The sequence below is a fragment of the Tiliqua scincoides genome, chromosome 3, assembly GCF_035046505.1.
Source record: "Tiliqua scincoides isolate rTilSci1 chromosome 3, rTilSci1.hap2, whole genome shotgun sequence".
Lineage (NCBI taxonomy): Eukaryota > Metazoa > Chordata > Lepidosauria > Squamata > Scincidae > Tiliqua > Tiliqua scincoides.
The window spans coordinates 5,931,601-5,947,842 of record NC_089823.1 but is presented as its reverse complement, the minus strand read 5'-3'; the positions used below and the strand labels follow the sequence as shown (position 1 = coordinate 5,947,842).

The window sequence follows — 16,242 nt, the reverse complement described above, 5'->3', positions numbered from 1 at the left end:
GGCAGAAGTACTAGAAAGGAACCTTGGAATTTCCACTTGCACCACCCTACATCTTTACTGGCACTTTGCTTGCAAGGACTGAGCACCTTATGCTGGCTGTTTATTCCTTGCTAGTAAAGTCTTTCCATGTTCTACTGCTTGTTTCAACACTTGAACAGCACCATGCCAGTTTCCTTTTTCCATATCCCTCACACTACCTGTGGCATAGCTTCTGTGTTCCTTGATAGATGCACTTTCAGTGCAGCTGGATGGGGGAGAAGGTATTGCTGTACAAGGGCGGGGTCTGCTGAGGTTTGCAGTGTTTATCCTGCATAGCCCTTAAGCCACAGGGCATAGAATTGGCACTTCAGTGTCAACACCCACTTCCAGGTCCCTGACAAGAACTGACACAGGACCACTGAAAAAACATGTATTTCAAAAACCAAACTGTCAGTTTTGTACAATACAAGAACTCAACAGGAAGGAAAATAAGACATTTGGTACATACATCCATGTGACTCTTTGCCCTGTTCTCTGCTTCAGGTTTCAGTGCATAGATCACTTAAGAGTAGTGACCACATTTTGTCCTTGCTCTTTTGAATATTTGTATACTGTTGTTCAACAGAAGTTGCAATAGGAAAAGGCAGTCTTGTCCCATAAGGGCTCACAATCTAAAATGAAACACCAGCAACAGCCCTGGAATGTTATGCCAGGTTAACTAGGAAGTTGCTGTCCCACTGCTACACAAGGGAGAGCCACCTCTAGCTAGTGCTACTTTGCCCAATCAGCAGGGGAACATTTTGTAGGCTGTGTAGATTGTCCTGCCCATTCACAGTGACTTTGTCCCCCAAGTGGTCTCACAGCCCCCCCTCATGCAATGAGTCATGGATTGTATATGGTAGATCTACCCTTGGGTCCTTGCAGAGCATAAGAAAATAGGCATGTGTCACCATCTATGGACAACCTTTCACTCTTGGACTTGAATGTGTTAGCTGCAATGGTGTTGGGGAGAACTAGGCAGCATATCTCTGTTCTGTAATTTTGCTCTTTGTTAACTCAGATGGCATTCATAAATAAGAGCAGTCGTCAGGTCAGAGTACCAACGGAAGCTTAAGAGATAGACCCTGGTCTGAAATCTTGGAGAGCCACTGCCTGTAGGTAATCCTGATACAGAGAGACTTCTAGGGTTTCTGCCTTGGAAGAATGCAGTCTTTGGAGTCACCCTACAAGTATTCCTTTGCTGGATTAGACTAAAGGGCTTGACAGTCCATGAAGGCCAGCTGTCTCCACCAGGTAAAGCTGAGGGTTTCTGGGAAGCTCTTGAGTGGTAGTGGGGGGAGTGAGAAAGCCACCTCCTGCTATTTGTGAATACACCTCTTAAACATGGGCGTCTGCATCTGGCTAATAATTGATCGGTAGAATTGTTACAGACATAACACATAAATCACTTTATTCTGGAAGATAAATTTGGGCCTTGAGTTTTAGAGGCTGATGGATTTGATGAGGATAGGGCCCAATTTTCTCCTAAGTAGTATCTCTAACCTGCCAATCAATGAGAGACAAGTCCCCTTCATCTGCCCGGCATCAGTCCTGAGGTCAGATCTCTAGGCTCAGCTCAGCTCACCCTATCCAGACATAAATACAAAATATCACATTCTACAAGTTTAAGAATGCACCCATGTACAGAGAGGTCGGTGGAGACTGTAGGCACTTGGAAGAAAAGCTGGCCTCCAAAGACCTGAGAGATGCCTGCAGTGTCCCCACCTTACACCCACACTCTCACCTAAATTGTTTGGTGGGGCTGACTTGCCTTATGAAGTGGTTTGTGACTCAACACTGTTTCACTAAACTAGGAATGGCATGGGACAAGGTTTGACTTCATACATCTACTGAGAATCTTTCCTTCTCAACCAAGAATGCAAAAGGAGTTCTTCCTGCAGAGAGAGGATCACACTACTTGGTGAAAAATCCTTGTGAATTTCTTCAGGATTAGTTCTTACAAATATGCCCCACAGAGTGAAGAGAGGTACAGCCTCCAGTTGAAAGCTCCTGGGGAACAAACCACCTACTTCGGTGGGGCTGTACCCTCACATCACATTTGCAAGAGAACATATACTGGCAGAAGAGTCAAAAGGATTGCTCAGCTTGTGGTGCACGTTTCCTGCTACAACAATTATCTCACCCTAAAGTGATTTGCAATGTGAAGGATGCTTCTTGCACCCTCTGTGCTGCGACAATCAAAGAGCGGCATCAGAAGGCACAAGCAGGAAAGAAGGTGAGTGGAAGACTTAAAAACCTTAAACCTTAACAGAAAAAGAGCTATTCATAGGAATGAACCAGTGACTCCCCTCCCACCCCCTGCCCAAATAATGTTTGACATATATTTAGGGAAATAATGGCATGGACTGAATTTTTCTTTTTTTTGCTCTTCACAGTCCTATGCAGCACCAGTTAGTTTGTAAAGGATACATAACACCATATCCCCCTTTTTAAAAAGCCCCAACACGTACAGACACACATACACGTACTACAACTCATCGCGCATTTTGTCCCCTTTGGGCCTCACTAGTCTGCCAATAAAAAGGATTGAGTTGGTTTTATTGTCCTTGATGAGAAAGATGAACGGGTGATCGACATAGAAGAGCTTTGGGTTCTTCATTTCTTCTCGGCCATAGATGTCTGCATCAAAGGGGTTCCCTTCAGTGTCCCACTCGAGAGCTGTGGCGTGGAAGACGTTGGAGAGGTAGAGATCCTTCTTGCCTGAAATTTTGGACAGGTCAGCCTTGTTTTTGTCAACAGCTTCAGTTAAGCCAAGATCAGCCAAGTGTTTCTGAAAATAAGGAAAAGATAAGTAAGGATGCCAGAAATACCCATATCTTATAAATTCTACACAACTGGTGTCACTTATAACTGCCAGAAGCTCTTCTAAACTATTGGCCAAGTTGCTGTGATGTCACAGAATGTTCTCAAGCACAACTGGAGGAAGAATAGTAAACAGAAATATGAAGACTGAAAAAATGGGAGAAGGTTGCAGTGAAAAGAGTAGGCCATAGGTTGAGAAACAGAAATCTGAGAGACAAAACAGCTGGAAAGGAAATGTCAATGAGGGATGGTTGCTTTGAATAACCTATGAGGCCAGAGCAGGAGAGAGGATAGTGTGGTTACAAGTAAGTGAACAAAAGGGGAAGCAGGCAGAGTTGCTCAGAAGGGGATCAGCAACAGCACTGGGAAAGCACTGATGGAAGAGCAGAACCATGGATGGAAGTCCCAAGATTGGGGGTGAGGGGAGGAGCCATAAACAGGCAAAAGACAGCTGTGGAGACCAAGGGCTGCCACTCAGTGAACTGTGTGTGCAGAAGTCCAAGTCCCACGGCCACCTGAAGAGCAAATGGAGCAGGCCTGAAAGAGGCTCAAGCTGGAGGCCTTAGAGAGATGCTGCAAGTCGGAGTAGGCAACACTAAGCTAGGGGGACAAGGGTCTGACCCAGGCAACCTCAAGGGCGCATTGGAAGGCCCCAACAGGAATAAGAGAGGTCAGAAAAAGTTGGATTTCACGAGTTGGTTCCAGGTGCCCAGCTGATTTCCAGCTGCACTTGTTTCAACACAGTGTAGAGAATCCATGTGGAATTGTGAACACTTGGTTTATTTCAGAAGAAGAAATGGGGGGGAGGGCTGGTTCCTTGTCCCAAAGGCTCCCAATGCAGACACAAGCAAACTGCCAATGGGAGAGTCCTTGGGCCAGGAAGAGCAGACTGTTGCTCTTCCTGCAGCTAAATGGGAGGGCCACCACTTCCAACGAGCCTCTTGGCCCAGCCAGCCCTCAGAAACTCTTCTCATTCAGAGAGACAAGCAGTTGCCTTGGACAGAGTCCAGCATATTCTGCTTTGAGCAGCAGCATCTCTCCAAGGTCTCAGGTCTGTTCCCGCCTTTCCTCCTGAGAAGCTGCAATGAGAGAAGCAAGAATCTGAACTCAGGACCCTCTACACACAGAACTGAAACTCTTCCACTCAACTACAGTCCTCCCCTAAGAGGCCCCTAAGAGGTAAATCAACAGGTTTGGAGTGGGGAGTTCAAATTAAAATCTTGCCGTTTGAGAAGGGTCCACAGATTGGTATGAGAGCCCCTGCTTTGAATGCAGAAGGCCCCAGGAACAGAGAGTTGTCTTGGCAGAAGGTAAGTTCAGGCATTAAAATCTCAACCTAACAAGCAAGCCAGGAAGGCTCTCAAACACATTTGAGCTTCTTTGTGCACAGCCGAGATACTCACATGCAGGTCGTGGCTGACTTCCAGGCTGGTCTTGGGTAGGGAGATGGCCACTGCCCTCTTCTTCAGCTTGCCCAGCCAAGTCTTCAGCTGCTCCCTGGTCAGCAGCTTCTCTACACGTTCCAGTGGCTCCACGTGGTTTGGCATGATGAAGATCATGCTGGACAGCTTGTGGGCCAGGGGCATTTCCACGATCTGGAGCTTCTCCGCCTCATCTTCATAGTACTTGTACAAGCCTTTGACAAACAGAATTGAGCATCAGCACATAGATGAGGCAGAGGACAGCAGCAAAGCAAGAAGGGAGCAGAGGAACCAAGTCCCAACACCACAATCCAGTACAAACCGAGGTGTGCTTCAGCCTCTGTTGACTTCTAAGAGAATTTGTACAGACAGCTCTATGTTCAGTCAGGTGGCTAACCTGATTCAATTGCCAAGACTATGGGCTCTCATGGCCTGCCTGCACCATTAGGAGCACTGTGCGTAGTCCAAGACTATCAGCCTCTTTTTAAAAAATAAGACCAGGTTTCTAGTCCTTAAGACCACAAAGAGAGAGACTTAGGAAGCATGTGGACAAAGAATCCTGGGGGGAGCGACTTGAGGCACAATTTCAATGTGTGTATTCTCCACCCCCCAAAATAAATGATAGGAAATAAGCAAATCTGAAACATTAGCCAAAGCATACAGAATGTGACTTTTCCTATTGCAGAATTTCAATGTGTTTGTTGCAGAATCTTGCCATTTTTAAACTCCAGAATATACCTGTATACAGTCCTGGCAACAACTGAGTGTATGGAAGGAGCAGAGGAGTATATGGGGGTCAGAGAGAGAGAGAGAGAGAGAGCACCATCCTGCCCCCTCAGAGCTACAGTCTGCAGGCACATGATGCTCAAATCTGGTGCTGGCTGTTGTCCGGATGAGAGACTGCACAGGAACCCCATGCATAGAGTAGAGAATTAGGTAACAAATAAGTGTTTGCTGGGTCTACTCCAGAATTTTCAGCTAGGCCTGGGGCACTGTGGGACTAAAGCTAAGAACATTTTTGTTAGCCAGTTCTTTAATTAACATACCACTGGCAAAGGTCAGTGAGAACCCAGAGTGCTTGGACGACTCCTCTGAAGGAAGTTCTGGGTGCAAAGAAGGCGATGCAGCACTGCCCAAAACAGAGTTTTACCTTGTCAGGTGCTCTCACCTGTGCGATGCATCATGGGAATGCCCACTGTGAAGGAGCGAGTCACCATAAACCCGCGGTTGTCCACCATCTTGTGATGGAACCTCTCGTCCCAGTGAGCTGCAAGCAGAGGGGAGAGATAAGGGCAGAGCAGTTCATATCAGGAAGAATGGGGTTGTTTTATCGCATCTCTCTGTTCTGTATTCTGTTCTGACTTGACTCCCTGCTGCGTAACCCATAAGAACTGCCACAACCCAAGGGACACACTCTGGGGTTCAATGCGTCCTTCTTGCTTCTAGCCGCAGTTGCCAACCAGAGATTGGAAGAGGCCAAATCTCTGAAGGAGGAAACATGAGGAAAACTCAGTCCCATTTAACGTGGTGCATTTGCAAGGGGTAGATGAGCTACAAACAAGCAGAAAATCACCAGCTCACTGGACTGCTCTATCAACAGCTACTGGAATGGAACCTCCGTATTTGGAGGCAGTCTACCTCTGAATACCAGAAGCTCGAAATATATTACAATGGGAGGGTTGCTGCCTTGAAGCCTGACTTGCAGATTTCCCAAGTGCATCAGGCTGACTACTGTGGGAGCTGAATGCACAAAATCAGGGACTGGCAACACTTTGGGCAAAGGGGCCAGATGTCATTGCTAAACTTCTGGGTTGCTGAGCTCCCAGAAGCAGCTGTGTGGCTTGCCTCCAATTTGCTGTGTGCCAAACGGCCTGGGAGAGCCATCTGCTCAGTCTCACTGAATCCCTTTACCGTATGTCCCTGTACTGTGCTCTCTCTGGGTGGAAAGCTTTGCCTCTCAAGCTGAACTCTACATGGGCCAGATGACTTCGGGTGGTGGGTTGGATCCAGCCTGCAGGCTGTCGGTTGCTGACCCTTGCAGTAAATGGACCCTTGGCCTATTCCAGCAATGGCCTTCCAATCAGGTGAACACCTTCACCAAGCAAAATTGTTCTGTGAATCAACAAAAAGGTGTGCAACTGGAAGTAACCCAATTTCCTCAGCTGCACTACTGGCTTAAAGAATCACCAACTTCCACTTACGTTTGAAGAACATGGCGTTGACGATCAGGGCCCCGTCAGTTTTCTCCACGTCTTTGGTGACTTCTGGCAGTTTGCCGTCGGTGGTCTGGGCCGCCCACTCGTTGATGGACCTCAGGGCGCTCCGCTTGTCCCGGAAGTTGATCTTGGAGTGCTCGTAATTGTAGTGCTTCTTGCTGCTCTTCACAAAGTCATCGGTGAAGCTGATGGAGCTGGGGCCGTACAGGCGGCTGCCGATCTTCCAGGTGACATTGCGGGCTGTGGTGTTGCTCACATCGCTCAGGAGCTCCGACAGACCACTGTGCACGTAGTCATCGTTCAGCTTGTCAGCACTGAGCAGGGCCTTCGCTTGGGATGCCGTGGTGGCCTTGCCCCCGAGAGACACCAGGCCGAGAGAAGATGCCACGACCACTGGAGAGACCAAGATGTTCTCCATGTCCTTCTCCTTGGCCATGACATGATAGAGGTTGAAGGCCAGCGCAGCACTGCGATCAGCCAAGGTCGTGGCCTTGTCGCTCAGCTTCTTCTCTTCCAAGGGGGCTGCCTTGTCCTTTGCTTTCTTGTCTTCCGAGGGCACCGCAGCAACCGCCAGGGCACCAAGCACCAGAAGTCTGATCACCCACATGGCTTCCACGGGAACTGGAGACAAGCTGAGTCTGCAAGAAAGGAAAATGGTCACAGAGCACCATTAGACAATTCTTCACATGACTGCTACTCCAATTAAGGAACTGACGACACGTTCAAGAGGTGAAAAAAAAATCACCCTGAAAATCCTACCAGGATCATTATTCTCTTACACAAGTATATGGGACAGGCACGTTTGGACAACCGTCATGATTCCCAAGCTGTGTGCCACAGTGCCCCAGCGTGTGGTGGTGAACTCACAGGGGTGCCATGGGATATTTTACATTTTTTAGGGAAATGGGTATTTTTGAGGTATTTCTTTTGGCTTACGGGCACCATGTAAAAATTCCTGAGATATTAAGGTCAGCATGAACCAAGGAAGTTCGGGAACCTCTGGTCTACTGGAAAAAGATGCACAAGAGGGCAACCAATATGATGAAGGGACTGGAGCCTTTTCTATGTGAGGAAGGGCTAAAGTATCTGGAGTGTTTCAGTTAAACAAAGATGGTGGGGGGCCCACTACAGAGGTTTATGTCTCTGTGGTGTGGAGACAAGAAACAGATTTCTCTTGCTCTCCTTCAGCTGGGAGGGAGAGTGGGAGTGTGTGTGTGTGTGTGTGTGTGTGTGAGAGAGAGAGAGAGAGAGAGACTCAGTGGAACAGACAGAAGTCAGTTCAGAGCAGACAAAATAGAGCTCTTCTTCACACAGTGCATAAGTAACTTGTGGAACTCACAGCCACCAGATGACAGCATCTCTGGTTTAAATGTCTTTAAAGGGGGATCAAACAAGTTCATGAAGGAAAATGGATCTGACCATGGCTATTAGGCAAGATGGCTTAATAGAACCTCCATGTTCAGAGAGAGTCTATCACTGGAGGGAGAGAAGCAGCAACCGGACAGGGCCGTTGTCATCATCCACTGTTTATGGGCTTCCTGGAGGCATCTGGTTGGCCACTGAGGGAAGCAGGATACTGGACTAGGCAGACTGGAGGAGTAATAATCCTGACAGTCTGGAAAGAGTTGCAGACCACAAAATAGCCTAGCCCAGCAAACTTGCTACTGTCCCAAGACCAGGGGTGCTAGAGAGGAAGGGCAGCACTCTCTTGGGGGCTTTCTAGGGTGGGAAATGTACTTCCTTGTGTGACCTCTGGAGGGAGCCCTTCCATGCACAGGAAGTTTGACTATTTCGAGCACAGGCTGTTCCCCAAAACTATGGGTGTCTGAATCATAGGTGCACCCCAACTAAAAATCTGAGGCATGTCTCACTCTGACAATTGAAACAATGCCTACATGTGGGAAACTGAGGACTGCTGCTGCCGAGAATGGCTCCAATGGCAAGCGGGAGAGGGTCGCTTACACGGTGCATTGTGGAGCTTGTAATGCCATGCTGACACCCCTGTAGGTGCACTACTGCCCATGGGAGCAAAAGCCTGCCTGCTTCTGCCTGCCTTCTCTTCCTCCAGCAAGTAGGGAGGGCTTGGGGGAGACGCGGATCTTGCCTCACTGGGACAGACGTTTCAACAAAGGCAGGAACGATACAAGAAACACCTGCATTTTTATTTGTGTTCAAACAGCTGCAAGCTTTGATCACCAAGGACCAAGCAACATTCACCCCAGGTGAGCAATATCGTTGGTATGTATAAATATACTTTGAAATGTACTGGGTAGAGTGGACTTCCCTACACTGTGGGAACAGCTGGAAAAGAGGTGGAAGTGACCCCTTGGTCTGTGTCTGGCCTCATGTAGGGCGGAAACTGTCCTGGGCTGCCGGCCCTTTCTCAGTCCAAAATGGGTCATAGATCAGCTGCCAGCTAGGGGTCCAAGAAGTCCTTTGTGAACGCCACCCAGATCATCCCAAACAAATCTATCCATCTGAAGCTACCTGGCTTCACATTCCACTGCTGTGTTCAAGGCACATTTTTCTCCTATGATGCTATCTGGGCAGCAGCCAAAATCTCACCCACCACAGCAAGGGTGGGGCCTGAGCTCTATTCCCTGCATGATGAGGCGGAAAGGAGCAGAGCACAGGAACTCAGCCAAGCGAGGGAAGAGGAAGCAGCCCCCAGGCATCCCCTGCAAGGAGAAAACAGCCACGTAGGCAGCCAAAAGCAAAAATAACTCTGCACTAGCACCCCCAGGAAGTTACAGAGCCAGGCACGGGGTTAATTTATAGTTTCAAGCAACACCAATAGTTAAGCCTCTTTTTTTCCCAAGATGGGGAGATTAAAAACCCAAAGCTTTCAGAAGTAAAGGCAATACTTTCTATAACCGGATCAAAGTGTCCCTCTTTGTGGTGAGCTACAAGGTGCATTCTACAAAAGCTACATGGGAATGATGCGGCCCAGATGTCCTGCTATGGACCTCTCGATTCTCAGCACACTTATAGAAGTGGGTACGTTTCAAGGCACGGTGTTGAACAGCTGGGGCCCCCCCATCCAGCAGCTTCGCACTCCACGCTGCCAACTTGCCCTCAAGCAACTGCAGGGGATTCCAACGCTATTGTACTTCTTTGCTGCACCACTGACATTTTTGCACAGCAGCAATTTACTCCACCAGTAAAGCTGGAACTCAGTTCAGACAGCACAGAAGGGAAGGAATTTACGGCTGAAGTTACTGTTTGCATTAACCAGGGATGTTTGAGAGGGGAGGCGTGAACATACCAGAGGCGGCCAGGTTGGAATGCAGGTATGTTTGCCTCCTGAACAGCACCTCAGCCAGGGAGGAAGATCCAGAACCTGCTTAGTCTACCTAACAAGTTCTGTAGTCTGAGCAACCACCTTTTGACCTTACAGCCCCTCCTTTGCAGCCACTAGAGCAGCCATTGTCAACCACTGTGCCATGGCACACTGGTGTGCCATGAATGGTCCTCAGGTGTGCCACGGGAATTTGGGAGAGGGTCATTTATTAGTAGGACTTTTGGGGATGTGAGCTCCCATTAGCAGCACAAAAAGACTGATGGTGTTCCTTGACAATTTTAGTGCCTTGCCAGTGTGCCAAGAGATGAAAAAGGTTGAAAACCACTGCGCTAGAGAGAGGCAGAATGTTTCTCGCTGTGAGCAACTCACAAGGCTATCACTTCTAAAGTTCTGAGGGTGGTGATGTCTCCCCGCGTAAATGTACTGGGTGGACAAGGAAGGTGAGGCGATGAATTAACGGCAGGTCTATGTTAAATACACAAAAAAGTGCAAATTGGCAAAATAGTAATTGGCTAGAGGAGATTGCTGAAACTCCTTCGCTGAAGATTTTCAAGAAATAGTGAAAATTATTAAAGGATTAGCCAGAGGACAGTCTATCAGTGGGTACAGGAGACAATTGTTACAGGAATCTCCATGCATGGACTGTACCTTACAGCAGTGGCTCTCACACATTTAGCACTGGAACCCACTTTTTAGAATCTGTCGGGACCCACTGGAAGTGATGTCATGACCGAAAGTGACATCATCAAGCAGGAAAATTTTGAGCAATCCTAGGCTGCAATCCTACTCACACTTACCCAGGAGTAAGTCCCATTTACTATCATTGTTAAAAGAATATACATAATAGCTTGTTAAAAGTACAGGTCTGTAATATTCCTCCAATGCAGTCACATACCATGGGAGCATCAAGTCTAAGACATTCAAAATAAAATATTGAAATGAATGGGAACCCACCTAAAATTGGCTTGTGACCCACCTAGTGGGTTCCAACCCACAGTTTGAGAAACACTGCCCTACAGTGTTTGGGGACCTTGGGGAAAGCTCTCACCTCAGTGCTAGTGAGCTGGTTGCTGTTGGGAATGAGATGTGCGACTGGATGAACCCAGCTGGGCCTGATCCTGCAAAGCAGCACTTGCATTCTTAAAAGTTGGAGCAGGTATCTCTGGTGGATGGTTCAGAACCAGAGACCCTATCTAAGGGCAAAGATACCAGGACACAAGTACAATCGGGACTTCTAGGATTCCACCATCCAGGTCCCACTTACGGGACCCTGGTTCACTACAACACAGAGTTAGTTTTGGACACTGTGTCTGACCCATTGTGGACATGTGGCATGGCAAGTTTGTAGTTGTTGGGTTTTTCTTTTTTCTAAAGATACCTTGAAACTTTTTCTTAGTGTGGTCAACGTTTGCCTTTTTCATTCTGAAAGAAAACAGATAAATAAGATAGTTCTCCTGGGAACCTGGCAAGGTTTTCAGAACAGTACAATGCGCTGTTGAACAATTACAACTATTTGTAAGGAGCTGAGAAGGGGAAAACTGTAGGGCCCTTGCCTAGGAGGGAGGTTTGGGGTTTGTTTGTTTTTAATTGAAAAAGGATTATTTCTCAAGCTCCCATGATAAATGGAATAAAATCAATGACAGCAGCTTAGCATAGCTACACTGTGGAATGCCTCAAACTGTGAATGGAACAGGGCTGTGCACAAGACATAGCAAGTTCTCGTCTTTAGCACAACCCCAGCCTTTTGCAACGTGGCAGGCTGACATCACAGTGGGATGTGGGCAGGGCAACAGAACTGTGTGGAGGGAGACAGCCAATTCCCCAGGCCCCAGATTTGAGAAAAGAAAGATGGACAGGGCATCATTAGAATGACTCTTTCCTAAGCCAACCAGACTTTGAGGCCAATCTCAACTTTTGTAAGCCAACCAGACTTTGAAGTCAACCAGGTGCTCTGAGAGTACAAATGGTGAGGTTTGGAACTATGGATCCTGGGGATTATTTTCCATCCCACTAGCTAGGAAACCCACTAGCTACCATTTCTGAAACACTGATTACAGGAGTAATTTAATCTGTGCAGTGATCATTCATCATGCATTTCATATTACCATGCAAATAGTTCCCGCATTTCTTCTCCATTCCCCTCTCAAGCCTGAGGCCAATCCTGACAGCAAGGGTGATAAAACCTTTCTGAACTGAATGGCCAGACTAGAAAATGCACAAATCACCCTCCAAGGTCATAAATTTCAACTCTGCCCTCCTCAAAATTTTGGCCTGTCCTGATTTACAGTTGGCTGCAATATAATTTAGCGGCAAGCTATCATTCTTCCATTCACAGCTGCCCCCACATGCCACGTCAGAAAGGCCCATGCGGAGAAGGGCTGGAGATAAATGGCTCTTTATGCCAGCAACAGAAGGTCCAACCAGGGTAGCTGAACAGCATCAAGGCCAAGCATTAGCTGCCCCAATTCATCACCAAGAGAACAGAGTTCTGTGCTCCAGACAAATATCACTCATCATTTATATTTTGCAAGAACTCAGAGTGCCTGATTTGACAAGTGCAAATTTGAGATTTCATGCAATGCAGTGAATTTTGGCAAAGACCAAGAAAAAACAAAAATGCCGCGGGGGGGGGGGGGATGAAGGTCCACTGAGCCAAAGGTGTTCTTGTCCTCCATTCTCTTTTTGTTTCTGCAACCGTCTCAAGATTTTCTCTAGTTTATCCCTCCCATCCTGAGGATACACAGCTAGTTTTCGTTTAACAATATTGTGTGCTGGGTTTCAGATCGGGCCAGTAGGATATACACAATCTCTGTAGCTACCAGGATTTGGCACTAAGATGAAACATGGTGTCAGGGTTAGCAGAAGAACTATGCAGTAGGAGCTTCATTTCAAAGAAAGGTAAAATGAATGCACCCTCTTCTCTAAAGCTGCCCACCACAGACCCTGCTTGTTTTTTACAGCTTCTCTCCCTATCAGGGGAACCCTGGGCTCCCTGGGTAAAAAGGGAGCCCTGCTTACAGTTCAAGCAGATTTCAAGGACTCATTCTCAAGCAGGTTTTTAATACTTGGAGAAACTTCCTCCATCCCATCCTCATGAGTACAGGCTGGTCTTACAAAGACCAGGCTCCAGCTCTCTAAATCCTGGTTCAATCAACTTACTTCTTGGATGTATTTCAAAAGATGGTTAAATGCAAGAATTCCCAAGACCCACTCAGCAAAACACACACCAGATAATCCCCAATCCGTGCACTTACAGTTGACTGCAGCATGTCAAAATTTGTTCTGTGAATTGGTCTGAAACAGAGAAGGCCAGCAGCAGAACTGAAGGGAACACTCAGGAGCAGTGGCGTAGCTAGAGGGGGCGCAAAGTGTTAGGTTTTGCAGGGAGCCTCACCGAAGTGTGCAAGGGGCCCCCTCCCCTCCAAAGCCATTCCACATAGTGGGAGCAAAATGGAGGCATACATCTGGTTCCAAAGGGGAGGGGGAGGGGCCCCTTGCATACTGCAGTGAGGCTCCCTGCAAAACGTAGCACTTTGCACCCCCTCTAGCTATGCCACTACTCAGAAGACAACCCCCCTCCCTCCTTTTCCTACTGCATGTCATCTTTCCAGGGCAGGATGGTGTGCTTGGCTCTGAAGCAGAGAGAGGTGTGAGAGGCAGGACTGTGGCAACTCCTCCTGCATTATCCATCCAGGGAATCTGGGAATGGACTCCATGGAGCCCTTTAAAGTGGATCTGCAGACCGATAGCCCAGCCCTAGCCAGGCTTACTGGGATCTCACATTCCATATCATTCAATGGGGCTGAGGTCCAAGTGCAGTGCGCAGGGCTTTGCTGCCTGACCCCACAACCCTGGTGGCATTTAGCCAGAACTATGGCCCTCTCGGCCTTTCCTGGCCTCCCTGCAGGGCTCAGGAGTGGCCCTCTCCTTGCGCATAGAGGGAAGGCCATGGGGAGGTGGAAAGGGCTGCGCCACATCCCTCTCGCCTCCATCTCCAGCAGATCCCAGGGAGCCTTCCAAACATCCGCTCTCCAGACAAAGGCCAAAGCCCAGAATTGGGAGGGGAGGTGGTTACCCAGGCACAGTGCGCCCCCTCCAGAGCGCCCAGCCAAGCCCCTTCAGCGATGTACTCAGGCAGTGGCATAGCTACAGGGGGGCAAAGCACTAAGTTTTCCATCACAGCGTGTAAGCAGCCCCTATTCCTCCCTTTGGAGCCATTCTGAGTGGGAGGAGCAAAGCAGAGGCGGAATGCTTGGCTCTGAAGAGGAGGGGGAAAGGCTGCTTGCACTCTGCGGTGAGGATCCCTGCAGAACTTAGTGCTTTGCCCCCCTCTGGCTACGCCACTGCGTCTGCTTTGTATGGGGACTGATGAGCTGGGCGCTGTCCCCCTGGATACTAGCTCCACTGTCCGGCCCCCCCACTGAGCCCCCCCAGCCCCGATGCCCTTCATGGGCGGGGGGAGGACGCTTGATCCAAGGTGCCTTTCTTCTCCTAATAAGGAGCCTCCAAACGGCTCACACCGCCCCCCAGCGGGTGCTGCCCCCTTGCCAGGGGGGACATTTATGGGCAGCAGCAGGGCGGTTATTCTGGTCTGCAAGAGAGGAGAGCCAGGCCCAGCTCCAGCCCTTCGGAGCCCCATGATCCGAATGCACATCCCCCAAACACCCCCCCCCCCATCTCCTTGAGAGCAAGTCCCGGGTGGATGCGCAAGGCTCACCTCGGTGGCAGGCAGTGGCGTAAGCGGGGGGGGGGGCAAAGCACTAAGTCTTGCTTAGTGCTTTGCCCCCCCTCTGGCTACGCCACTGGCGGTAGGGTTGGCGCAAGAGAACGCCCCACTGGGCACCGGGGGGAAGCGACTCCCCCACCCCACACTTGGGGGTACGTCCCCCTGGACTGATCAGCCAGGAGTCACCCTGCACCGGGCTGTCCCCCGGAGAGGCTTTCCTTGCCCGGGGGTGCGTGCCCAGGACCCTCTCCAAGCCCCGATCCCCGCGGCAGAGGCTCCTGCAGGCTGGCAGGCTGCAATCTGGCCCGATCCCGGCTTCAGGCTCACCTGGATGCCCGGGAGAGCGCAGGGCTGTCCGGCTGCGGGTCCGCGGCTGCTCTGGTCCTGCTCCGGCAAGGCGAGCGCGCGTCCCGGGCTCGCCCTCTATATGTAACCGCGAGGGGGAAACTTCTGGAAAGTTGAAACAAACTTTCCCAGCCCCGTCTCCGGCTGCAGGAGACCAGCCCGCCCTCGCCCCCGCCGGGTCCTACCGCCCCTCTTCTTCCAGGACAGCTGCAAGGGGAGAGGGAGGCGGATCCCAAGCTTTCTAGCACCTAGACCCACTTTTTTTAAACGACACTCTATGGGGACCCACCTAGGTTGGCCAGACTTCCAAAAAAACAAAGAACCTCAGAAATAAGGACCCTCACACGTTTATCTCCCTAGATTTGCACATCCCTGCGGAGCAATTAGCAGCTATCTTGCAAACTGGGGGAGCTGAGCTATTTGCAGGACCATTAGCAGCTACAGCATCTGATTTTTGAGTCACCTCGGGGCTTAAGGCTGCGGTCCTCAAACGTTTTCAGCTGGTGGCTCCCTTGACCTTCAGGACCACTGTCTGCGGCTCCCTTCTAGGGCTACAATCCTATACTTTGTATGGGATGGTGGGTTTTTCATAAGGATTTTGTGACTCCTCTGGTTGGTTTCCACGGATTCCCAGGGAGCCACCACTCACAGTCTGAGAGCTGGCTTAAAACAATTAGTTATCTGATCTATTCATCACCCTTTGGTGACCCACCAAAAATCAGATCGCTACCCACCAGTGGGTCCCGATCCACAGTTTGGGAGCCACTGCATTAGAAGAACAGCCCTTTGCTTCTTTGCTTTGAGTGCCTCAAAGAAACCCAGCCATGGATTTCTTACTTAAGCATCCACACTGTGTGGGAACAAAAGAGGTGGGAAAGGCAGGGTGAACCCAGTTGTTGGAAGGGCAGTTTTTCCGTGGGGTGTTTTTTAAGCTGCTGTTGCTGCATTGATGTCTTGCTCTAGTAATTAGAGTGCAATTGTAGTGGTTTTTTCCTGAATTTTTGTCCTATTCTTGTTAGCCGCTTCCCTATTTTCAGATATGAAATAAACACAAATATAAATTAATCTCTTAGGGCCCCACCCTGTCCAACTTTCCAGCACTGATGCAGCTGTGCCAACAGGGCATATGCCACATCCTGTGATGGGGACAGTCAAAGAAGTCACTTCAAGGTAAGGGACCATTTGTCACCTTGCCTCTGGGCTGCATCATGGCTGCCTTAAGTGCTGGAAAGGTGGATAAGATTGGGCCCTTAGGGTGCAGTCCTACACTTCAGAATCTTTGGTGTGACATAGGCATATGCCCTCAGATGCTGGCACAATGACAGTTGTGCCAGTGCAATGATGGTCCTGCTGTTGTTGTGCCTGCAGGTGGATGTGTCACAGACACTAGCT

The 16,242-nt window shown here is 49.3% G+C and overlaps 1 protein-coding gene across 3 annotated transcripts; it reads right to left on the bottom strand.

Annotated features, from left to right (window-relative positions):
• Positions 1–395: 395 nt before the first annotated feature.
• On the bottom strand, positions 396–14,920 carry SERPINH1 (serpin family H member 1). Of its 3 annotated transcripts, XM_066622039.1 has the most exons (7): positions 14,833–14,920; positions 13,034–13,073; positions 11,158–11,201; positions 6,464–7,116; positions 5,431–5,529; positions 4,245–4,477; positions 396–2,809 (listed from the first exon to the last, which is right to left on the bottom strand). In XM_066622039.1, exons 4-7 carry the CDS (start codon positions 7,083–7,085, stop codon positions 2,507–2,509), a joined length of 1,257 nt encoding a protein of 418 aa, XP_066478136.1. In that variant the 5' UTR covers positions 7,086–7,116; positions 11,158–11,201; positions 13,034–13,073; positions 14,833–14,920; the 3' UTR covers positions 396–2,506. The 3 variants fall into 3 exon arrangements, with proteins under 3 accessions (XP_066478136.1, XP_066478137.1, XP_066478134.1); XM_066622040.1 differs by lacking the exon at positions 13,034–13,073 and having other exon boundaries at positions 14,833–14,907; XM_066622037.1 differs by lacking the exons at positions 11,158–11,201; positions 13,034–13,073 and having other exon boundaries at positions 14,833–14,917.
• Positions 14,921–16,242: the final 1,322 nt, after the last annotated feature.

Coding starts and splice junctions, on each gene's coding strand:
- SERPINH1 (XM_066622039.1), bottom strand. CDS start 7,085: ATGTGGGTGATCAGACTTCTGGTGCTTGGTGCCCTGGCGGTTGCTGCG. Junction 5,530..6,463: donor CAACGCCATGTTCTTCAAAC/GTAAGTGGAAGT, acceptor CTCTGCTTGCAG/CTCACTGGGACGAGAGGTTC. Junction 2,810..4,244: donor AAGTCAGCCACGACCTGCAT/GTGAGTATCTCG, acceptor CCTTATTTTCAG/AAACACTTGGCTGATCTTGG.